Source organism: Gopherus evgoodei, chromosome 5 (genome assembly GCF_007399415.2).
Source record: "Gopherus evgoodei ecotype Sinaloan lineage chromosome 5, rGopEvg1_v1.p, whole genome shotgun sequence".
NCBI lineage: Eukaryota > Metazoa > Chordata > Testudines > Testudinidae > Gopherus > Gopherus evgoodei.
In genome coordinates, this window is record NC_044326.1 from 135,882,278 (window position 1) to 135,907,442 (window position 25,165).

General features: G+C 46.2%; 1 protein-coding gene across 1 annotated transcript; it reads left to right on the top strand.

The window, feature by feature from the left end:
• Positions 1–225: 225 nt before the first annotated feature.
• Positions 226–24,673, top strand: LOC115652297 (transmembrane protease serine 11E-like). The gene is made up of 9 exons (XM_030564160.1): positions 226–325; positions 1,476–1,594; positions 2,720–2,787; positions 4,545–4,708; positions 8,096–8,134; positions 15,447–15,624; positions 16,077–16,342; positions 21,537–21,679; positions 24,512–24,673. Exons 1-9 carry the CDS (start codon positions 226–228, stop codon positions 24,671–24,673), a joined length of 1,239 nt encoding a protein of 412 aa, XP_030420020.1.
• The last annotated feature ends 492 nt before the right edge of the window (positions 24,674–25,165 follow it).

Sequence of the window (25,165 nt, forward strand, 5' to 3'; positions counted from 1 at the left end):
TCCTCCTGGCTCAGCATAGTGTCGTTGCTGTTCCATCAGCAGGGAATGTTTATGAAGGTAACTGTCCAGATCTCCAGCTCAGGCAAAGCAGAGTAACTCCATTGAAGTCAATGGAGCTGAGCCAACTTACCTGTGCAGAGAGTCTGGCTCAGGGGATCATTATTATTGTTATTACAAAGTCTGATTTTTCCCCGCCTTCTTAGGCTGACTCAGCTGGACACAAGAATGAAGCTTCTGGAACCATGGAAGTTCGCCCTTATTATTCTGGCCGTTGTGCTCTTTATGGCACTAGTCATTGGTCTGCTTGTATATTTTTTGCTCTTTGGTAAGTGTGACAGTCTTGCTATCATGGGTGAATTGTATGTGCTGGGAGTTTACTATTGTGATCTTTATGTGATGTACAAAGGATGGAATTAACCCCAGGGCGTGAGCCCATTTAGGGCCTTTTAGTCTCATGTTAAGGGTGTAATTAACAGTTTCCTAAAAACACCTTTTAAAAACCAGCCATTTGTCTAAAGCAGGGATTTAAAGTTTCTGTCCATTCTATTTCTGTCTCCTGTGCTGGGGTCCAGGTAGAGCGGTTGATGGACAGTTATCACAGTAAATCTGAGGTCTACTAACATCCAGCCACTGGAGGATTATGTTCTCGTTTTAGTGTTTTATGTAATGATGTCCCTGGCTGGGTTGTCTTCAAGGACTGAACCTAGGATGTCTGAATCTAAAAGCACAAGCCCCTACTGTTTCAGCTGAAGAAGCCGCTCTTAGCTGAAAGGATATTGCAAATTCATAAACTTCATACATGGTCCATCCTGTAGAAGGTGGCGAATAGAGCAGGCTCGGAAAGCCTCAAGTCATTCTGTAGCTCTGGTTCTGTGATGCACGGTGGCTTCTGCTGTCTCTGCTTCAGAGTTGTAAATAAATGTAGGCTTGGATGCAATATCCCGGGTTTAATCCTCCACTTTACCCCTGTGTGGACCAATCCTTGCACAGGGAAGTCAAGGTGGTGTAGCTAGCACTGTGCTGCCTCTACTGCTCCCTCTTGGGGATGGGGACATTCCAGGGCAGGGCATGGAGCAGAGGGGAAGGCTTGTGGCGGGACGGAATGGGCATGTGGCTGGTGTGCCTTGTATGCTGCCAATCCCTGGCTGACAGAGTGGTCCCTGAGCGCCCTATTGCAGCTGGCCTCCCTTAGAGCATCTTAAAGGCTCCTTCAGGTTAACACTGAAGACAAAAGTGAGCCTCTGGCTGTCCAAGGATCAGAAGGTGGCTTAGAGCCACCTTTGCCCACAGCACTGAGCAGAGCTCAGCTGCAGATCTAGTCCATGTAACTCCATTGATGTGGAATAAGTGAGATTAGAACCAGGAACCCAGATTCCTGTTCTGGGAGCCATGATATCTGCTATCTAGTTCTGCCACGCTACCCATCTCCGAATGGTAACCTAGGCATTGACCTTTCCTTCTCTCTCCCTCTATAGATCAGGATACGTACTTTTACAATGGGTCCTTTAAAATCACTAATGTCCAGTACAGCCATGAGTTTGACAAGCACACCTCAAAAGAGTTCAGAGACCTGAGCACAAGCATCGAGATGCTGGTAAATCAGAACTTTTCTTTCCCCCTCCAAGGGTGTCCCTGAATGTCCTGGGCTACATGACTGGAAACCAGAATGAGATGCTGTTCTTCTCCAGGCCATAGTGTTCGGGCTCCACCCAAAGGGAAGGATAGTCTTGGGGGTAAAGAAGAAGGCTAAGAGTCAGGAAATTTGCATTTAATTCCCGGCTCTGCCATTCACCTGGTGTGTGACCTGAGTCACCCAATCCCTCCATGCCTTAGTTTCCCAGTGGAAGAAATGAGAATGATGATTCCTCCCTCGTAGAGTTAATTCATTAAGGCTTATAAAGCAGGCTGAAACAACGAGGAGTCTTGCGGCACCTTCGAGACTAACACATTTATTTGGGCATAAGCTTTCGTGGGCTAAAACCCACTTCATCAGATGCATGGAGTGAAAAATACAGTAAGCGGTATATATATGAAAAGAAGGGAGTTGCCTTACCAAGTGGGGGGGTCATTGGCCTCGTTAGCACTACAAAAGTAACCAACTGTTGAGAATAGGCCACTTCCACCTTAATTGAATTGGCCTCTTTAGCACTGACCCTCCCCCACTTGGTAAGGCAACTCTCATCTTTTCATATGTATACCGCTTACTGTATTTTTCACTCCATGCATTGGATGAAGTGGGTTTTAGCCCACAAAAGTTTATGCCCAAATAAATTTAATCTCTAAGGTGCCACAATGACTCCTCGTTGTTTTTGCTGATACAGACTAACACGGCTACGACTCTGAAAGCAGGCTAAGATAATGCAATAGAAAGGACTGCACTCCAATTGTCTGAGGCCTTTCTCTGGCCCCATCTTAGTAGTATTTAATGTGTGTATTCTCACAACAGCTACTACCACTTCATTTACAGCAAGTCTGGGCCATGTAGGGTGACCAGACAGCAATTGGGACAGGGGGTGGGGGGTAATAGGAGCCTATATAAGAAAAAGACCCAAAAATCGGGACTGTCCCTATAAAATTGGGACATCTGGTCACCCTAGGGCCATGCTGGAATAGCACTTTGGGAACCAAGGGCCTCTCCGAGCAGAACGCCTTAGCTGAGAGTGCACTGCTCTTACACCCGATTGTGTTGTTTCACAAACATTTTCTATCCTTTTAACAGGTGACCAATACGTTTCGAGCCTCCATTTTAAATAAGAAGTACATCAGGTCCTACGTTGTCAATCTGAGGTATGTAAAATGAAATGCCCCTTTCTTCTTCAGCAGGTCTGTTTCCTGCTTGAGGTTAGCTTGAATGAACCTTTCTCCCAGTCTGGGGTGGCCAGGCAGCGTGAGGGCAGGGGGAACGCACACTTGCCATCAACCAGAAATTTTCAGTATCAAGATGCCGGCCTGGAGGCTATTCCACCTGCATGGCTTGCAGTTGCGGGGAGTATGGCTGCCCCTTGCCCATTCTTCAGTCACTTACACCTGTGCAAAATGGGTATAAAAGGCTGCCGTGCTGAGCTAGTATAAGTGTCTGCACAGGATGCAGGGCAGGGGGAGTCAGAGGAAGGCCCAGTGCCTCTGTCTTTCCCACAACAGTGTCTTTATGGTCATTGACCTCCAAGAAGCCAAGATTGAGCACTTAAGGCAGGGGTGCCCAGTGTGGTGCCCTCGGGCACCATGGCATCTAAGTGTGTCCGCGTACTGGCCGGTGGATGAGCATCTGCCGAAATGCCGCCGACAAGCTGCATCATCCAGAGGTGTTGCCACCGAAATGCTGCCGATTTTCGGTGGCATTTCGGTGGCAACGCCTCTGGATGATGCTACTTGTCAGCGGCATTTCGGTGGTGACACCTGTTGACGTTGCCACTTGTTGGCGGAATTTTGGTGGATGCTCGTCTGCCGCCACGGTCCTCCGTGGCTTGTCGTCTGGCACCTGCCAGATGAAAAAGGTTGGGGACCACTGACTTAAGGTATCCACTTGACCCAAGAGAAGCACAAAACTCTAGTGGGACCTGACCCAGTTCAAGGTCTCCAGATTGCTCTGCAAAGTGGCCCAGTGTAACAGGATCTTTCTCATCTCGATGTCCTCGGAGTGGATTCAGTGAACCTTATATCAGATGCTCATAAGTGGAGTGGTGCACGCAATGTGATAGAGCAGTGCAAAAATAAGAAAGGCCCATGCAGTTTTGAATAACCTACCCAGAGGCAGCATCATGGGATAGGCAGGCTGCAGACTACGGCTGCTCTATAGCACGGACTATGTGGTACTGGTGTGAATGCCGTGGGAACAGTATGTTCAGGTCCAGGTGCTTTGTTACCAGAAAGATACTGACAATTGAGAGGGGGTTCAGTGCTGAGCTAGAGAAGTCATGAAGTTGCTGGAGGGGGATTGGCTTTCAAGGCGAGAAGGAAAATGGGGCTTCACTCAGCGACAAATAAAGGCTGGGGACCATATCCAGGGCATGATCGCTATAGAAGGAGAGGAACCACTGAGTGCTGTGGAGCAGCGGGTGAAATTAAGAAAGGGTGAATTTAGGCTGCAAGGGAAGTGGTGGATGCTCCGTCCTTCAACACACTTAATTCAGGTGCCTAAATGAGAGCTGTTGGGCATGAAGCTCTTCTGATTACTGCAAGATGGTTCCAATGCCCACGTGTCATCTTGTGACCATGATGCACATGGTCGTTCACTGAGCCCCCCTCACCACCATCATCAGGCTGGAGTTGGGATGTTGCTCTCCTTAACATCATCCTTTGCCCACGTCTTTTTCTTTGCTCTCGGCGAGATTCCCACTGACCTCCCCGATCACTCTGACAGGGTGAGCTCAGTCAAAATCCCCTGCTAGCTGCTTAGGTGCTTCCCGTCCCCCTGTCTTCTTCTATTGTGTGTCAGTCCCCAGGTAAGGCCCAGAGGACCTAATGAAAACTAAAGCCATGTAGAAAGAGAGGACAAGTAGCAAACACGCTCACTCACCTGTCTTTAATGTCATGTTGGTTTGCAGCCCAGATGCCAGCGGAGTGTTGGTAACGCTGGTGCTGATGTTTGAATTCGCCTCACACGATAACAGAGAGGCTTTCTCGGAAAGAATCAAGAGCATTTTGCTTAGGCGGCTGCAGATGAACACAGGGCACTTGGAAATTGACCCTTCAACTTTTAAATTCTCAGGCAAGTTTCTTGAGCTTTCCCTTTTCTACTTGATTTTGCTGCTCAGGCCTCCCTTTCCTCTGTGCAATGTGATTTTGTTTTATAGCCCTGATGTGAGTCCCTGCTGTTTCCTTCTTCCCTCTTCCCAAACAGCACTGCCACCCTCATCAGCTGATAGCCTGGGAGGGTACTATAAAGCTATGACAAGGGTACAGCTGATGCAACTTTACCTAGTGCTACTGAAGTCAGTGGGCCAGATTCTAAGCAGACATAAATCAGTGGGACCCCGTCTACACTGATTTACCCCAGCAAAAGCTCTGTCTCCAGGTTCCTATTTTTTCCACAGCATTTTGCTTCTGCTTTCAAATTTTCTAAACCAATGGTGTGAAGAGCCTTCCTATTGGTTCACCTTATGTCTCTTGTTTTGCAGCCTCCTTTCTGGACTTGTTTCTCCCCACAGTTAGCCCCAGAATCCATATTGAATGAAGATTGCTTTTGTGTCCTTCCGTCTTCTCCCTTCCCAGCCTACCACAGAGAAAAATGAATTTTGGTGTGGACACAAATGAATAAAAGGTCACTTCTCCACTCTGTGGTCAGGTGCCCAAATATAAAGCCATCACACTATTAAAAATATGCAAACCTGGCAGTATTCCACAAAAGGGCCCCTGGTTTTCTGTCCTCGCTGTTATCATACGACAGAACTGGGTAGGACACTTTTCTTATCTCATTAATAATTTTGAGAGTTCAAAACATTTTCCTATCTTGAATCAAGATGAAGAGTCCATCTCAGATTTTTGCAAACAAACAAAACGGGTTGGATTTGGGTCTATTGAAATATTTGGTTTCAGTTTTGAGCTCCCGCCCTCCCCACTTTTTTTGTCTAGTTTACTTTTTGAAACACTTATTTTGAACCCAAAACCAGAATTTTTTCATTTTAGAAGACGCTGAAACAAACCTTTTGACAATTTTTGAAAACATTTTTCAAAAAATGTTCATGTTGGGAAAGTCGTCAGAACCGACCCTGGTCCACAAAGTTTTGTTTTTGACGAACTGGCATTTTTCATCTACAAATATTTCATCAAAAAATTCCCTGCCTGCTTCACTGACAGTCCCCTGCTCAATGAGTTTTGCAGCCTAGCTCTTGATCTCAAGGGACGGTAATATTCCCCAATGGACGTCGGATTGATCGCTTAGCATCAGAATGCAGGAAATGATGCAGTTGAACATTCTGCTCATCAGCCTGGTGCAGTCATTTTATACTCTCTAAGGAGATTTCGTTATTTTGGGGAAAAGCTGTAAAATAGGATTAATCGGAGAAGTGTTTTTTAAAATACTTTGCAAAGTATATTCTTAAGGCAAATACATATTGTAAAGCAAGCTTTTCCATTGGTTTTAGAAGTAACGGTGTTATAATTTTGACAGATCAAATGTTACAGATCTGTCACTTTAAGAATCTCCGTTTCCCACTCTTCTTACTCCCTCTCTTGGGTTGCTGTAGACTGAGGCACTTCCATGCAATACATTAGGCTCTTGTCTTGGCGTGGGAATAGGACTGAGCTTTATTTAGTCTCTCTTTCTTTGGGGGAGGAACCGCCCCCTGTTCAAGGTGAGTACCTGAGTGGAAAGGAGAGGTAAACACCTGTGCCATCATGAAGTGAAGCCTTTCTACGTACTTCCAGCCCCATGCATGGAGCTACCCAATCTCTCCATCCTGTGATAATGCAATACACATCTAAGCATGTCTCCTGGTAACAGGAATCCGGGGTTGTAGAAGAACACTTGAATCCCTAATGGGCTGGAGACACTGACCCCACTTCATCACCACACTATTTTACACTATCCCTTGCAGATAGGTATAGGCCATATGGGTATGTGGAAGCATCAGGAGTAGCCATGACAATGCAGGAGCACTGGGTCAGACTCCATGCTTGCTGGATCTTGGGGTTTTCCCAGGCTGAGATAATAGCCAGCCACTCTTCCGTTATAATGGATGGAATGCCTCCAAGGAATGGAGTCGGACCCAGTTAACATGGTTTCCTCATGGTCCTCCTTGGAAGAGATGAAGCTTTTGTGTGTGGAGCAGAGAAGCTGGTGCCTCGCACCAGCATGTGAGATTTGCCCTGCAATGAGTTGGAGTGTAGTTCTCCATCTCCCTGGACAGTAACTCTCCCATATGGGTGTCTGATTGCTTACAGTGAGAATTATGCTCATACTGAGCTGGCGAGGTGTTGACAAAGGTGCTTAAATAACTAATTGTGCTGATATGTTGCATTCAACCAGATAGTTTTTTAATGATTCAATTACAGGCAATGGTTACTTTTTAAATTGCAACACCGAGACATTATCTGATCAGCTTTATAGCTGTGAAGTACAGTGGCTACCTTTCAGTTGATTTTCTTCGTTATCCTGGCCTCAACATAAGCAACGAGGTCAGGATAATTATGCTAGCCATATTGTGTAACTTGTAGGAACACAGGAATTGCTGCACTGGATCAGGTCAGAGGTCCATCTTGCCCAGTATCGTGTTTCCAATAGTGTCTAATACCAGGTGTTCCAGAGGAAGAATGACTGTAACAGAGCATTATGGAATAATCTGCCTTTATGGGAAATTTCCCCTTATGCCAAGCAGTTAGTGGTTAGTTAATCCCTTGAATCAGAGGAGATTACGTCCATCATATATCTTTCTTATCTAATAAACCCTGTGCATGATCTCATTATCTATATCAATGGCTCTAGTCCTCTTTGGTTTTGGATGGAGTATCTGTAAGTGCTGGTCTAAGTAACTCCGTAAATGCAACCAACTGCTAACATGCTGTGCGGATGAGCATGGTATAAAACCCTAAATGGATTAGTTCAGATAAGATAAGGCTGGAAGTCACGGACATCACCATTTGCTGGATCCAAGTTGTAATCAGCCACTGCTCTTTCTTATAGAAAGTTTACATGACAATCTAACGAATGGACACCCTATTTGCTCTCCCTCATAATACTAGAGAGCAACAGGGCAATCAATTACAATACAGGTGGCAAATTTAAAACTGATACAAGGATTCCCCCACCACACACACACAAAAATAATGCACAATTAATCTATGGAACTCATTGCCACATGATACCACTGAATCCAGGAGTTTAGCAGGATTCCAGTCTTGAAGCCAAGAGACTATCTGAGGGCTCGTACTTGGGGGACCCCACAGTAGCCTAATCAAGTCCCAAATAGACTTACTAACTGTGAAATCCCCCCTCAAATAGTAAGGCATGTTCATCTATCTCCTATTACAATACCCCTGGCAGCACCCCAAAACAATCATCACATATGTCCCAAAAGGACTTTAAGGAAATCCACCCTGACCAACTGAGACAGGAAGTGTGAGCTGTTCTGACTGTCTGCTGTGTGTTTCATTTCAGAGATGAAGAAGGAAAATGGAGAACACTTTTTCAACAACTGTAAGTACAAGCAGTTGTTGGGCCTTAGAGACGTGCCATTGTGGGGTTCCATGCTTTCCAGGTTTCAGTGACTTCTACATGAGGTGTGCTCAGTCTATAAGCAGAAAGGTGATTCTTCTGACTGACCGTGCTATAAAATCTGCAGGTCAGCCTGGCACCCAGAAAGGGGATTACCCAGCTGAAATGCAGGTAACAATTGTTGAGGGTGCACGAGGCAGAAGAGAAATCAGCTCACTTTCTTGTAGCTGGGTTGGTGCTGCAGAGCTCATAGGACTAGGTGTTTGGACAGTAGGGTGATGCGGGGGCCATATACGTACCTAGGCATTGTCTACATGGGGACTTATCCCCTGTGGCTGAAATGGAGGTGATGTGTGTTGTTTAGGAAGAAAAAGGGACAAGCTTCCCCCCGCCCCGCTGATGACTAGCTTGCATCTCCTGGCAGCCGTGAGCTCCAGAGAGTCTCTCTAAGAGGGGAGGAGGTGACTTTAGTGCTGATGAAAGAGAGCAAGTGTCCTGCTTCTTGCTTCTTGGACACATGGAAGAGTTAGGAGGCTTTTTCGGTCCTTGCTTCTCCTCCCGGCTGCTACTCTTTCTCCTGGTTATTTAGAAGTGTTAGGGAGTGGCCTTCATGCCAGAGTACTGGCTAGCTCCTTTCCCCTTCCCGTGGACCTTCAAGAGGGTGCTGGAGAGATGGCCCTTTGCTCCTCTGATTGTAGGGCCTCTGGAGCCATCTGCTCAATGGGCCAACCCCATGCTTAATGTTACGTGTGAGAGTAAGTCTGTAAGCCTGTCTCTTAATCTAGCTGGACCTCGATTCCCTACAAAAAGTGCATTATAATAATACCCCTTGTTTCCCAGTCTGTGTCTGCCTTGTCTAGTTAGACCCTAAGGTCTGTGGCGCAGAAACTCTATCTGTGTTTGTAGAGGGCCTAGCACAGGGGTCGGCAACCTTTCAGAAGTGGTGTGCTGAGGCTTCATTTATTCACTCTTATTCAAGGTCTCGCATGCCAGTAATACATTTTAATGTTTTTAGAAGATCTCTTTCTATGAGTCTATAATATATAACTAAATTATTGTTGTATATAAAGTGAATAAGGTTTTTAAAATGTTTAAGAAGCTTCATTTAAAATTAAATTAAAATGTAGAGCCCCCTGGACCGGTGGCCAGGATCCGGGCAGCGTGAGTGCCACTGAAAATCAGCTCGCGTGCCGCAGGTTGCCTACCCCTGGCCTAGCACAATGGGGCCCTGATCTCTGCCGGCCCCTCTAAACAGAAGCCAAAATTATTCCCTAGCATATATCTTCAGTCCCTAAGTCTGTAGTGTTTAAAAACAGGATCCAGGCACATTCTAGCCATTAATGATCACGTGAGGGACAGAGAGATTGATTTTCTTCTGGCGACAGATGTAACTGATATTATTTGTACCTGGTGACTCAAGAAGTGAGAGATTTATTTGCAGGAATCCCTAGTAGGCAATGTACATTGCATCAGTAGGGGCTGGTCTAAAACTCATTGAAGTCAACGGAAAGACTTCCACTGACTTTGCATCAAGCCCATAGTCTTTGGGCTTTTTGCCATATTATTATTCAGCATTGTAGTTAGGCTATTGGTGCATCTCTTCGGAAATGACACAGTAGTTAGGTGCGGTGTTGCAATTTCAGTAACAATGGTTGAAGTAATTCCCAGCTGTTCACGATTCATGGACTTGACAGTGTCACTTTTTTGCAGTTTTATACCAGTTTTTATTCTCCATTGTGCATTGTTACTAGCTCAGGGACTCTGCAGTAATGGAAAGGAATGGACGTACCTGTCCTACAAATTTTCAGGACACAGTGTCTGCAGACAGATCCCATTCGCAGCACCGTGTCTCATGTACGTGCTGGGATGCAGGCCCTGGTCCTGAGCTGTTAAGCTACCTAACAGATATGGTATGTACGAGCTGTGATGGTTTGTAACTCCCCACCCATCCCGCTGACAGGTGGGAGAGTCCTTTGTTCTGCTGCTTTGATTGCTTGATTCATCCCTCCTCCCTGCTGCTGCCTGGGGAAACATTCCTCTGTGCTGGAAGCCTGCCACTCAACTTGTTTGTTCCTAAAACTTTGTTGGGGGGGCGGGGGGGGGAAGGTATTTTCATTTAGCTCAGACAAATATGTGGAGGCACAGGCCACCTGCTGGTGAGGTGCCACCATGAACACTGAGTTGCAAAAATGACACCCACAGTCATAGCTGAGAGGCACGGACCTACCTGCCTGGAGCTATCTGTCCCCACTGGGATCTATCTTTTGCAGAGGTTAGCCTTTGGAGAACATGCCTCTGTCCGGCTATCTAGCTGCGATACTGTGCTGCTGTGTGTGACCAAGGTGAGAGCTTTCAAGGTGGCAATCCTACCACTGCTGGATCCATCACCATCCCTGAAGTGGAATGAAGGAGTCCCCTATTGCTCCAGCTGCTGGTTTCTCTCCAACTCTGATCGTGAAGGAGCTCCACTGAGTAGCTACAATTGGCTGCAGTAGATGCATGTCCACCTTGCCCCCCACAACAACTCTGCCTTGTTTAGTGGTTTGACAATAGGTGCCAGCTGTGTCAGTCCACCAAATGGGCATTCCCAGCCCTTGGGACTTGCATGTTAGCGCTGACTGAGACTGATGACAGCAGCACCACAGATATGCTGAGAATGTTCAGCTCCTCACTGCTGTATCCTTGGAGTCTTGGCGTCCGCCCGGCTGTGTGTGGCTCTGTGCTGCATGGACAGGTTGTATATTCTGACTTCGAGAGCTGGTCCACGTAGAGTTGAGTGAGAAACGGTTTTCCCATCCCATGAAAATGATGTGAGACTTCCTGTTCTGCACTGGGATGAAGCCAAGGCCCCTTGAACCTTTTCAGAAACAAATGAAAGGGGCAGCCCCCAAGGAGAGCCAACAGCCTGGGGGTCCAGGCACTCACTTGCGATGTGGGTTCAAGACCCTGATCTATATCTGGCAGAGCACAGGCTAGAAAATGAGTCACCCACAGCCTGGAGCGCCGGAACTAGGGCAGCCAGGGGGCCGTGGCCCCATCACTTTTAAAAGTGAGAGGACATAGTCCTCCCGCCTTTCACTAGTCGTAAGGGTGAGCACTGGGTGGGAGGAGGCAGAAAGGAGTGAGTGGGAGGTGGGGCAGCATGGGGCGGAGCCTTGGGGGAAGTGGCAGCAAGGGGGCGGGGCCTCAGGGGAGGGGCAGGGCACGGCAGGGCCGCAGTTTGGATGACAGTGTCCCCCCCCCACTTTTAGGGAGCTGCTGCTATTCCTGGCTCTAAACACCATGCCCTTGGCTATTCTGGGATGATGATGGGGTTCATGTCTCACACTCACCCATAGAAATTCTATCCTGGACCTGAGACGACATCCTGATGAACGTTCTGGTTTTGACAAATCCGGATTTTCCAAAGGAAAAGAAGTTTCACTGAAAAATCCCCGGCCTGCTCTAGTTCCAAATGCAGACTGGACTGCACCTCTCCTGAGTGGATACGGCTGCCTCCAAAAGGACCAGGCAGCTCTGAGATTTGTTCATAAATATCATCATGGATGGAATGAGAGCCTGGAGTCCCTGCTGGTCTCCTCCCTGTAGGAGGAGTTGCCCACAGTTCTGAGTCCCAGGTGGATGTTGGTAAAAGCTCTGTTCCCAGTGAGAGCTGCTGGGTACTGAGCACTTCTACAGATCCAGCCATGAGTGTCTGCATATAGGCTGCTTGCTGGATCTACACTGCTCGCGCTGGCACATCCCAAGGTATCAGCTAGACCTTATGCATTGGGCCCAAGGCTTTGAAGTCTTGCTTGCCTCTGTGCATACCCTGTTGGTGCTTGACACAGCTCCTCCCTGGTTGTGTAATTACTGCCAGCAAAGCGCTGAGCATCCCACTTCTCACCTGATATGCAGCCAGCATCCAGAAGCAACTGAGGGAAGCCTCTGATTGCTCCAGACCCATTCCTCACAGTGATAGACGGGGACCCCCAGCGAAAGCCAGGGACAGCGGTAGGCCTCGATGTCTTCTTTCAGTCAGAACTCTCTGGTCTCATGAAGGCTTTTGTGCTCACCCTGGACTGACAATGCATCGTCCTGCTGCTAGTGCCGTGTGTACGCGCAGTCAAGCCTTGTGCTGTGACTCCGAGGAGAGAGTGACCAGCTGTCCCAGTTCGGCCTGAGCTGGCAGCTTTTCCATAACCGGTGTTGATGCATGCTCTGGCTATGTCAGTGCTCCACCCCAGGCATTGACCCGCAGCATACCGTACCTGACTGGAAGATGATGTTCAGGGGGGATACTTCGACATTGAGGATGTGGGACCGTATATAGCTTCACTGGGGAGAAAGAGAAAGCCAATGACCATCTCCCAGGCCTTTACACAGGTCACAGAGACAAGGCTGAGGTCATAGCTTTTATTTGGGGATCACCCAGACCCATGTTGTTGTGTGTATGGCAGCAGTGGCTAACGGCTGTAGCTGAGATCAGGGCCCCATTGTGTGGGGTGCTGTACAAGCACAGAGTAAGAGACAGGTCTTTGTCCCAAAGAGTTTACCATCGACACAAGGAGAGAGAGGAAACAGGTAAAGTGACTTAGGTCATACAATAGGTAAGTGGCAGAGATGGGACTAGAACCCAGGTCACCTGAATGCTTGTCTAGTTCAGTGCCCCATTCTTTGGATCCCAGTGCCTCTCGGCAAGGCAGACCTATTGTGGTACTTGGCAGCTGGGGGTTCAGGTCTGAAGCACTGGCCGTTGGAGCTGTGGCACCATCCTCATACTGTACTGAGACTGTTGCTGAGGTGGTTGAAGGCATCTCTGCCTAGCGTAGCCTCAGGCTACGCAATATGGTGCAAGAGCCTTCTGTTGCCTCAGGCAGAAGTTTCTACAGGCAGAAGTTTAAAGGGACAGTGCCTGTGAGCATGGTTTATTCTGGGGCCTGACTTCATTCCCGCTGAGCAGTATGTTACTCTGCAGTTAGCATAGAGCTTACTAGTGAAACACTTGCAGAGTTAGCTAGTACTTCAGGAGTACAGAAGGCCAAGTCAGGCACTTAGACATAATCTTTACATCAGATATTCAGGACTCCCAGTAGGTTGTAAACCCAAAGAATAATAAGCATCTAATTTAGGTTGCATTTTGCATTTTGCTAAGCTTAGGCAATGAAGATAGACTAGTCAGTTTCACTCTTTTTTAGAATTGGGTTCTAGTCCATTCCACCATTTGGCTGTCCTGCACTAGCACAATGTGTCAGTACTGAGGTTGCAGACATTGCAAAAGAACTCCTGTTAAACTATTTCCGTTTCAAAAACCATAATGGAAACATTCCTGTTCATTTTACAAACGTGTGCTCTTCTAACACCTGAATTTTAAGATAACCTGACCTGACTAGAGCTGGGCAAAAATTTTTTGACTGACTAAATAAAAAAATGTCTTTTTTTTTTTTTCTGTGCTCCCAAATTATTTGTGAATTTGGGTCAACAAATAGTTGTGGCTGAGAAAACAATGGAAAAAAATTCACAGAAATGTTTCATTTCAGAACGTTGTTTTATTCTGACTTTTCATCTTGAAATGGCATTTCAGATTCAAACTTGGGCAATTAAGAAAATATTCAAAAAGAGTGAACTCCTGTCCACAGGATCTGTGCTACGGCCTAGCTTTTAAATAGCCCTTTGGAGGAAACCTGTCTGTGTGCCAGACCCACATGGGTTGGCCACACAGCCTCAACACCTCAAAGATTGAACTTCTGGGCTTCACCCCTCCTGCCTCACACCAAGATCTCTGCCTAGCAAGACCGGATGAGATAGACGCCTGGTCTGAGACTTTCACACTCTTCAGGGACCAGTGCACTTCAGCAAACATTTTCAGTGACCCCAGGACACCTTTTCAAAACAGAGTAGGATTTATTAGTCACCTGGAACACAGCAGTAGGAAGTCCTTAGGTTAGCACAGAGAAATAGACATAGTCCATTTTGGCCAAGCCAGCTTTCCACCCAGCAAAGCTGCCAAGGAGTCCTTCTGGCTTGCCATCTCTCTCTATCAGTCCTGAGTGAGAGCTGCCAACCCTTATCTCAGCCCCCTGATGCTTTTCTGTCCAGTGTCCAGTCTCTGCAGGCCTTTGCTGAGTTCACACATTCCGCCTGTCAAGTATCTGCCCTTGGATAAGTGTTAATTGCTCAGTTCTTGGGGCTTCTGTTATCTCTGTGGACCCGCCATTGATATGGATAGGTTTCAGCCAGTCTTTTACCAACCCACTCATTCCACCCCAGATTGTTACATGACACAACACTTTGTCTCCTGCTTTGCCCCAAGAGCACTCTTGTGTAGCCATTTGGTAGCAGTGAAAAGTACAGAGAGAAACAGGCATGCACACGAATCATAAAAATATTTCAGAAAATTCACACTTTTGTCAGACCCCTTCCCCCCCAACCCCCCCAAAACGCAAACCAACAACAACAAAAATAAAAACCCAACCTGCTTAAATTGAAACAAAAACTAAAACAAAAAAATTGAATTGGCCAAAGCAGTTCAGGTCTGTTATCAATTCAAACACGTCTTTTGAGTTGATGAAAAATTTTGAACAAAATTTGGTTTTCTTTAAACCTCAAAATCTATTTTTTGTTCAGTTCTAGACCCAACACAATCTGTTGTATAAAATATTCTTTAATAGATCTCTAGGAAAATCCATATTTATGACATCCTCCAGACAAATGTTGACCTTACAGGTAATGGGCAATAATAGATGGAGTTTATCTTAGTCCTACCTGCAATTGTGTTTTACTTCTGGGTTATGATTTAGATGTGTATTTAGTTTTTAAATGTTTTTACTATTCTTTAAGAGATCGTCTCATTATTTATAATAACAACTGTGTTTTTCTTTATGTAGCTAGATGGAAGGATGAATATGTTTTAGATACAAGGGATGGTTATTTAAATGGCATAGTTATAAATATAATATATTTTGGTTCATTCTTATTTTAAGACCATCTGGTTTTTGTTTATCATTATATTTGGCTATGTATGTCTTCTGTGTGCCTAATACTGCGTGTGTGTGTGTGTGTGTGTGTGTGTGTGTGTGTGTGTGTGTGTGTGTGTGTGTGTGTGTGAAGTCTCACCTTGTGTGACTGTAGTTGAATATCAGTGCAGCTGTGGTATCACATCTGTTTATCTGAATGCTGTTCATTTGATGACAGCCATATTATAGCAAAATGCAAGCAGCCATTTGTGTTCAGCATGCTGGGAACATACACCAAACAAAAGCCTGTCTTTCTTTCCTGGGGAGCAGTCCAGCTAAGTTGGTCCTTTCTTTGATAGGTTGTGGGATACGAACAAGTAAATCACCTTCCTACGCGGACAGAATAACTGGAGGCACGTCTGCCCAGGATGGCGAGTGGCCTTGGCAGGCTAGTCTTCAGCTGAGCGGTATCCATCGCTGCGGCGCGACGCTGATCAGTGACATGTGGCTTGTAACTGCAGCTCACTGCTTTAGAGGGTAAGATCCTAGCTTGGGGACAGGATGCTGTAAAAAACTGTGTGCCCGTACAGACACTAACCTGGAATTCTGTGACATGTGGAACCAAAACAGAACCCCTAAATGTATCTGGGTTCTGATCCTCCAGTTTGGCTGAGCTGAGCTGTACTTGGGAAGAGACCTGAGAGGTGGTGGAAGTCAAAGATGGCTGTACTCTACCTTTCAATTCCGCCCAACCCTCGGGCTGCTGGGTGTCAGTTCAGCCACTAGTGCAAGTTAGAGCAACCTTGGGGCTGTTCTAACTTATACCAGCTGGCAACATTCCTCAGGGGATTGCTGGAGCACAGCAATGTTCTGGCTATGCTCTGTGCTTCCCAACACATGTAGCCCTGCATTTGGGTGCCTAACTGGGAGCTGAGCTCTTTGAAAAATTGTCTGTGTATGCCTGTGATCTAACCTTGTATCTCTTTCAGACAACAGAATCCCCTTAGGTGGACGGCTAGCTTTGGGACAGTCATAAGGCCTCCGAAAAGCAGAAGATCTGTCCGCAACATAATCATTCATGAAAAATACACTAATACCATTCTAAACCATGATTATGACATTGCTGTTGTGCAGCTCTCCTCCCCCGTGGAATTTACAAACGACATACGCATGGTCTGTCTCCCCGAAGAATTTTACGTCTTCCCACATAACACTACCTGCTTTGTCACAGGATGGGGCGCTTTACAGAACGAAGGTGAGTGTCTCTTAGACTCATAGACTCATAGGTCAGAAGGGACCAATCTGATCATCTAGTCTGACCTCCTGCACAAGGCAGGCCACAGAACCCCACCCATCCAATTTTATAACACCCCCTATCCCAGGATCGAGTTATTGAAATCTTCAAAATTGGTTTGAAGACCTCAAGCTGCAGAGAAACCACCAGCAAGCGACCCGTGCCCCACGCTGCAGGGGAAGGCAAAAAACCTCCAGGGCTCCTGCCAATCCGCCCTGGAGGAAAATTCCTTCCCGACCCCAAATATGGCGATCAGCTAAACCCTGAGCATGTGGGCAAGAGTCACCAGCCAGCACCCAAAAGGAATTCTCTGCAGTAACTCAGTTCCCATGCCATCCAACATCTCCCCGCAGACCATTGAGCAGACCTATCTGGTGGTAATCCAAGATCAATTGCCCAAATTAACAATCCTATCATAACATCCCCTCCATATACTTATCAAGCTTTGTCTTAAAGCCAGGAAAGTCTTTTGCCCCCACTACTTCCCTCGGAAGGCTGTTCCAGAACTTCACTCCCCTAATGGTTAGAAACCTTCGTCTAATTTCAAGTCTAAACTTCCTAATATCCAGTTTATACCCATTCGTCCTCGTGCCTACATTAGTACTAAACTTAAATAATTCCTCTCCCTCCCTAACGTTAACCCCCCTGATATATTTATATAGAGCAAGCATATCCCCCCGCAGCCTTCTTTTGGCCAGGCTAAACAAGCCAAGCTCTTTGAGTCTCCTTTCATAAGGCAGTTTTTCCATTCCTCGGATCATCCTTGTAGCCGGTCTCTGAACCTGTTCCAGTTTGAATTCATCCTTCTTGAACATGGGACACCAGAACTGCACACAGTATTCCAGATGGGGTCTCACCAACGCCTTGTATAACGGTACTAACACCTCCTTATCCTTGCAGGAAATACCCCGCCTGATGCATCCCAAAATCGCATTTGCTTTTTTAACAGCCGTATCACATTGGCAACTCATAGTCATCCTGCTATCAACCAGTACCCCAAGGTCCTTCTCCTCCTCCGTCGCTTCCAACTGATGCGCCCCCAACGTATATCCAAAATTCTTATTATTAATTCCTAAATGCATAACCTTGCACTTTTCACTATTGTATTTCATCCTATTTCTATTACTCCAGTTTACAAGGTGGTTCAGATCTTCCTGAATAGTATCCCTGTCCTTCTCCGTGTTAGCAATACCCCCCAGCTTCGTGTCATCCGCAAACTTTATTAGCACATTCCCGCTCTTTGTGCCAAGGTCAGTAATAAAAAGGTTAAATAAGATCGGTCCCAAAACCGATCCTTGAGGGACTCCACTAGTGACCTCCTTCCAGCCTGACAATTCACCTTTCAATATAACCCTCTGGAGTCTCCCCTTTAACCAGTTCCTTATCCACCTTACAACTTTCATATTCATTCCCATCTTTTCCAATTTGACTAACAGTTCCCCATGCGGAACCGTGTCGAACGCCTTACTGAAATCTAGGTAAATTAGATCTACCGCATTTCCTTTATCTAAGTAATACGTCATCTTCTCAAAGAAGGAGATCAGATTGGTTTGACACAATCTACCTTTAGTAAATCCGTGTTGCAATTCGTCCCAATTACCGTTGACCTCTGTGTCCTTAACTACTTTCTCCCTTAAAATTTTTTCCATAACCTTGCATACTACAGACGTCAAGCTAACAGGCCTATAATTACCCGGATCACTTTTATTCCCTTTCTTAAAAATAGGAACTACATTAGCAATCCTCCAATCATATGGCACAACCCCCGAGTTTACCAATTGCTTAAAAATTTTCGCTAACGGGCTCGCAATTTCACGCGCCAGTTCCTTTAATATCCTCGGATGGAGATTGTCCGGGCCCTCCGACTTCGTCCCATCGAGCTGTTCAAGTACGGCCTCTACCTCAGTTGCGGTAATATCCACTTCCATATCCACATTCCCGTTTATCATCCCTCCATCATCGCAAGGTTCCTCACTAGTCTTATTAAAAACTGAAGCAAAGTACTTGTTTAGATGTTGGGCCATGCCTAGGTTATCCTTAATCTCCATTCCATCCTCAGTGTATAGCGGCCCCACTTCTTCTTTCTTTGTTTTCTTCTTATTTATGTGGCTGTAGAACCTTTTACTATTGGTTTTGATTCTCTTTGCAAGGTCCAGTTCAATGCGGCTTTTAGCCTTCCTCACTTTATCCCTACACGTTCTGACCTCACCAAGGTAGCTTTCCTTACTGATCCTGCCTTTCTTCCACTCCCTGTAAGCTTTCTGCTTTTGTCTAATCCCCTCTCTGAGTTGTTTGCTCATCCAGTTTGGCCTACAACTCCTGCCCATGGTTTTTTTCCCCTTTCTCGGGATGCAGGCTTCCGACAGTCTCCGCAGCTGCGACTTAAAGTAATTCCAGGCCTCCTCCGCATTCAAATCCACTAATTCCTCCGTCCAATCCACTTCCCTAACTAATTTCCTTAACTCTTTAAAATTAGCCCTCGAGAAGTCAAAAACCCTAATCCCAGATCTACATTTGTTTATCCTTCCATCTAGTTTGAACTGAATCAGCTCATGATCACTCGAACCAAGGTTGTCCCCTACCACCATTTCTTCTACGAGGTCCTCACTGCTCACCAACACCAAATCTAAAATGGCATCTCCTCTCGTAGGTACTTCAACTACTTGATGAAGAAATCCATCTGCTATCACATCCAGAAAAATCTGACCCCTATTATTCTTGCAAGTACTCGTCCTCCAGTCTATATCCGGGAAGTTGAAGTCCCCCATAATCACACATTTCCCCTTTGTGTTTACTTCATTAAAGACATTAAAGAGGTCTCTATCCATATCCCAATCAGATCCCGGCAGTCTGTAGCACACTCCAAGCACTATCTCAGGGGAAGCTCTAGTTGCTTTTTTACCCAGTGTGATTTTCGCCCAGACAGACTCTGTCTTATCCATTCCATCGCTTCTTATTTCGCTACAGTTAATGTCATCATTGATGTACAAGGCTACTCCACCACCTTTGCCTTTCTTCCTGTCTTTTCTAAACAGCACATAGCCTTCAATACCCGTGCTCCATTCGTGAGTACTATTCCACCAGGTTTCAGTTATCCCTATAATATCCGGTTTCACTTCCTGCACTAGTAACTCCAGTTCCTCCATCTTGTTACCTAGACTCCTCGCATTAGTGTACAGACCTTTTAATTTTTGGCGTTTGGCGTCAGTGACAGTCTTTCCCCCGTCGTGCAGAGACCTTTTACCACCAGCATCACCCGTTACTCTGGTTTCTCCACTATTCCTCCTTGGATCAAATCTTGGGACCACAAGGGTATCCCCTCTCACTTTGTTTACTTTCCTCTCCAGGTTACATTCCGGCATGGAGATCTCCCGAACATCTCCCAACCATCTCCCCCAACTTCCTAGTTTAAAGCTCTCTTGATGAGGTCGGCGAGTCTCCATCCTAGAATTCTATTTCCCTCCTTGCTTAGATGAAGTCCATCCTGAGCGAACAGTCGTCTATCCGTAAACGCTTCCCTGTGACCGTACATCCCAAAGCCCTCCTTATAACACCACTCCCTAAGCCATCTGTTGATCGCCATAATCTTGTCACTCCTTCGTCGCCCCGCTCTAGGAACCGGCAGAATCCCACTGAAGATCACCTGAGCCTCGATGTCTTTGAGCCTCTTCCCCAGTCTGGCATAGTCCTCCTTGATACAGTCCAGCGAGTAACTAGCCGTATTATTCGTTCCCACATGAAGGATAATCAACGGATTCTTTCCCGCTCCCGCTAAGATCGTATTCAGCCTCAGGTCCACATCCTGTATCTTAGCCCCTGGCAGACAGCACACCCTTCTGTTCTCCCGTGACGTTCCATATTTAGTTCATTTTCAGTTCATTACGCTGTTGAACGTGGTTTCTTATGTGATTAGTCTGGGGGCTAATGAGTCATTGGCACAGCTTACCAAAGGAAGCGGGACATTCATTCTGACACAAAGATTCTACATCGGGATTGGCTATCTTTCTCAATGAGAAGTCCCAGCTCGAGACAGCAGCTGTCGGGTTCACTTATGTAGTGGCGAAGAATAATTCCTTCCACTGCACGAGTCACTGTGTGAAGTTTTACAGGAGGTCAGGCCAGGTGATCAGAATGGTCCCTTTCGACCTTCAAACCTATTACCAGGCTGAGCATCTTTGTGTTATATACAGGTTGGCTCAGTTCATTGTATTGGGTATTTTCTGACTTTCCAGTAGTGGTCTGGGACATGGCAGAGCTGCAAGCCACTAGTGGCAGTCACTCGTTGCTGTTTCTGCCATTACCAAGGCTAAGCAGATTTCATTTGTGCATTCAGTCACCAGCTTCCTTTCTGTGCCATTGCCTTTGTTTTTACATCTGGCATCAGCTTGGTGTAATCTAGCTTCCAGAACCTTTAAACTTGCCATAGAAGTTCTCTTCACCTAAGCACTATTTGGTACTAATTCAGGTGCCAATTTAGCAAAGCACATGAGCACATGCTTAACTTTAAGACACATTGACATCAATGAGACTTAAAGCTTAAGAGCATTGTTGAATTGGAGCCAGGATCTATATTAGACTCTTGCTGTGATCGTGGAGTGTCCAAAGCCATATTCTGATTGAGGCTTTCTGATCGCACAGACATGTATTAACTCCCCACTGTAATAGGTAATAATTGGAGATATACCAATCTCCTAGAACTGGAAGGGACCTTGCAAGGTCATTGAGTCTAGCCCCCTGCCTTCACTAGCAGGACCAATTTTTGCCCCAGATCCCTAAGTGGCCCCCTCAAGGATTGAACTCACAACCCTGGGTTTAGCAGACCAATGCTCAAACCACTGATCTATCCCTCCCCCCCGGTGCACAGCTGAGACCTCGGCACCAGAAATCCCTGTGCTCATTATGTTAGAGGAGTGAGGTTGAAGAACGAATGGGGTGGGAGACTTGGATTAAGGCACCATTTGGGAGGGACAGAGGCTGAAAGGCAGCTGGGTAAGGGGTTTGGAGCAAGTGAGAGGCTGAAAGAGGATATACTGTTCTCTTCTCAAAGTGTCAACCTGGCCACTTCCTTTAGGCACTGAAATGGAAGCTGTGATGGTCTGGTTCCTCCTGCTCCTCCCAGGCCTTGTAAATTCGAAACCTTTTCTTTCCCTTTTAGGTCCAAGCATTAATAATCTTCGGCAAGCGGAAGTGAAAATCATAGACACGAACATTTGCAACAGAGCAGAAGTGTACAACGGGGCCATCACGCCTGGGATGGTGTGTGCTGGATACTTGGAGGGGAAAATAGATGCCTGCCAGGTAGGTCTAATCGCAATGCCAAGAACTGATCAGCGTGAGAACTGCTGACAGATACTTCCTCGTGCCTGGTGGTCTCTGAACATACACATTTTAACAGGCTACACCTGCGTCCGGCTCAGGGTTCTGATTTACAGAGCCTTGAGCTCCAGTGAGAGCTGGGGAGGGAAGGGGTAGTCTATTACGATCCATAACTTCAGAGCAGATTAGTTATGTCTGCGCCAAAGACATCCATGATAGCAGATGGCTATTTTTGGTGATTGTAAAAATCCAGGGATGACACTAAGAAAGAAATAGGAGACTATAAGGGGGTGGGGCAGAGGATGTGCGCAAAAGGGAACAAGAAGGGGCACGCTCCTTGCCCCCCCCCAGTAATCATTGGGGGCATAGAACTTCTCCAACCCTGGGGCCACGGAAGCAGGGAAGATTGAGCTCTGGCCAGGGCTTAGGGCAGAGAGGAGGGAGGGAAGATCGGGCTGAGGGGGACAGCGAGCTTCTGTGACCCCCCAAATGGGGTCATATTTAAATTCCTGTGCATGCCCCTGGGGTGGGAGTTTGCAATAGTGAACATGGGGCATGTACCCTGAACAACTGCAATGCAGAACTGTAGGGGCCTGATTTTCGGATGGTGTAAAGTAGTATAGTTCTGTTGACTTCAGTAGACCTAGGCTGTGTGTGTGTGTGTGTGTGTGTGTGTTATGGTATAAAGGTTTCACCAATGTATGTTTGAGGTGGGCACACAATGACATTGACCGTCTTCTCAATAAACGCAGTGAAGGTTGATTTCTACTGAGGCTGTTTAATGCCTTTCTCACAATCAACAACGGAGTCTCTGTTGCCCTGTGGATCTCAGGGACATTGCAGATCATCGTTCCCTGCACGTTCCAGTTTGCAGTGCGGTGTGCTCTGTGCCGGCTGCAGTTGTTAGCACCAGCTCCCCTGGCATGCAGCTTAGAGCGGGATTTTCAAATGCATTTAGTGCTGGCCTAGTTCTGCGCCCCTGTAGTCAATGAGACTATTATCACTGGCTCCAGCAGGAGCCGAGCTAGGCCATGACTGAGTGCATTTGAAAATCCCACCCTCCATTTTTAGTACTGGGCTGGCAGTGGTTCCAGTTAAGATCAGGGCCCCATTTTGCCACGCGCTAGAGAAACACATTTAACAATATGCGCCAAACCATAAAGTGCTTGTGATCTCAAACACATATTTTAAGTTTGTAATTACATGAATAAATACTGACCCTGGGGCAAGCCCATGATATAAGATTGGCTAATCTGACCACTATTATATTGGGAACCAATTAATTAATTCCTGTTCCCTCCCTCCCTCCTCTGCAGGTGATCAATTTGGAGTGTGGGAGTAGTTTACCTTTATTAAAGTATGCATGGCAACAGATGTTATTGCTGGGCATAGAACTCCCCAGTCCTTTGATAATTCCAGCTACAGTGTTTGACCTTCTAAGATCTTCTGCAGCAGTGAATTTCCTCAGGCTAGCTGACTGGTTTGAGATGACTTATTTCATTTATCCTAAATGGATTCACTTTGGATAATTATGATAATTACAAAAACATTTACCCTGTTTAATCGTCAAAGGGCTTGTAAACATTCGTTGAATCATCACCATGCTCCTGTATGGTGAGGTTTGTATGAATTATTGCACCTGTTTTACAGATGGGGAAACGAATGAGGAGTGACTGGGCCATAAGGTCAGGATTTTCAAACCTCTGTGCCTATGTTTAGGTTCCTAAAGCCTTATTTAGACACCTAAATAATTGGTTTGATGTTCAAAAGTGCTGAGTACCTAACAGCCCCTTCTGAATTCAAGAGGAGCTGCTGCGTGCTAGGAACGTCTGAAAATCACGTCACCTATTTAACTACTTCAGTAAGGATACAGGAGCTTGAAATGAGGCTGCTATTTTTGAAAATATTGGCCTTAAATCTGTATTTAGGCATCTAAGTAAAAGTCGATGGATTCACAGAGGGCATAAGACCATCCAGTTTGCTACATTAAAGAGCTCTGGGTGTTTAGCACTTCTGAAACATGGGTCTCTTCCATTTAGGTGCCTAATGTAGGTGACTAACTCTGTGTTTCTAGATTTGAAAATGTTGGTCTAAGTGAATAAAGGAGTCTATTTCAAAGATGGGATTCTAACCGACTCCTGAAAGGCACATGTTAGTGGCTAGAAATAGGGTAATATCCCATAAAATAGTTTGTGAGCCCTCTAGTGGTGCTCACTTATTACTTGATTTAGAAGCCTCAGAGCCCAACCAGAGCAGCCGTATGTCTAGGTAGCCAAGGCTTGCACGTTGTGTGTATTCAATATTAGGGGGACCAGACCGCAAGTGTGAAAAATCAGGATGGGGGAGGGGGGTTAATAGGAGCCTATATAAGAAAAAGACCCAAAAATCGTGACTGTCCCTATAAAATTGGGACATCTGGTCACCCTAATTCAATATACATAATTATTCGGGCCCCAGCCTGCCTGTGTAGTTTCTTCATTTATTGTTGTGTAAAGATAAAATGAGACAACACTATTAGAGTAAATCTCCCGCCAGAGGACGGAAGAATATATAGCCCCTCTGCCCACCTTGCATATACTCAGAGGGGAAGATGCACCTTCTATCAGCGAAGTTGGTAGAAAAAGTCTTTCTGGAATACCAGAAATAACTTAACCACCAACCAATAGCCTGTGACCTTATTCTCAAGTGTGACGTTACTTACGTAGTAAACAAATTTGAACAATTAGCTTTAATATTTGCTTTAATATTTAAATAACCCCCCCTGCTTTGCTCTCAATTCCTTCCTGCTGAGTTCCACCTTTCTCTCCCCTGTAGGGCGACTCTGGTGGCCCCCTGGTCACTGAAGATCGTAGAGGAATCTGGTACCTTGTTGGAATAGTGAGCTGGGGAGACGAATGTGCTAAAAGAAATAGACCAGGTGTCTACACGCGAGTGACTTACTATCGGGATTGGATCGCTGCAAAAACTGGCATCTGAAGGAGCCACAAGTGGGTTAAACTGCACAGGCTCGGTATACAAGCCAGGAACTTCAAAACACTCTTTACCAGTCTTTACCACTCTGTTTACTATCCAAAGCAAGTGCCGGCTTAGCTTGTGGTGATATTCTTACTGCTCAGTGACTCATCTTTGAACTGAATTGCTCTGGCCTGTCAGAGGAGAGGAACAGACTCATTCTAACTTGCACAAGGAGCACAAATTACTGACTGATTTACCACTTATGAAAGTGCATCTACTGCTTCCAGGAAAAGCAGGTTATTCTGCATCCTCAGCCCAGGACTGAGAATAACTCTGCTTTCCACCCTCTGTGCTATCCACCTCCTGCTGGGATCAGATGTCTTGGCCACCGTTTTCCAGGCTGAGCAGAACGTCCCCCTGGCTGGAACCCATCCACGCAAATCGTCAGTCACCTGTGATTGAGCCACAGCATTTCCCTCCAGTTGCTGAGTGCCTGGCCTCCTGCATTACCCC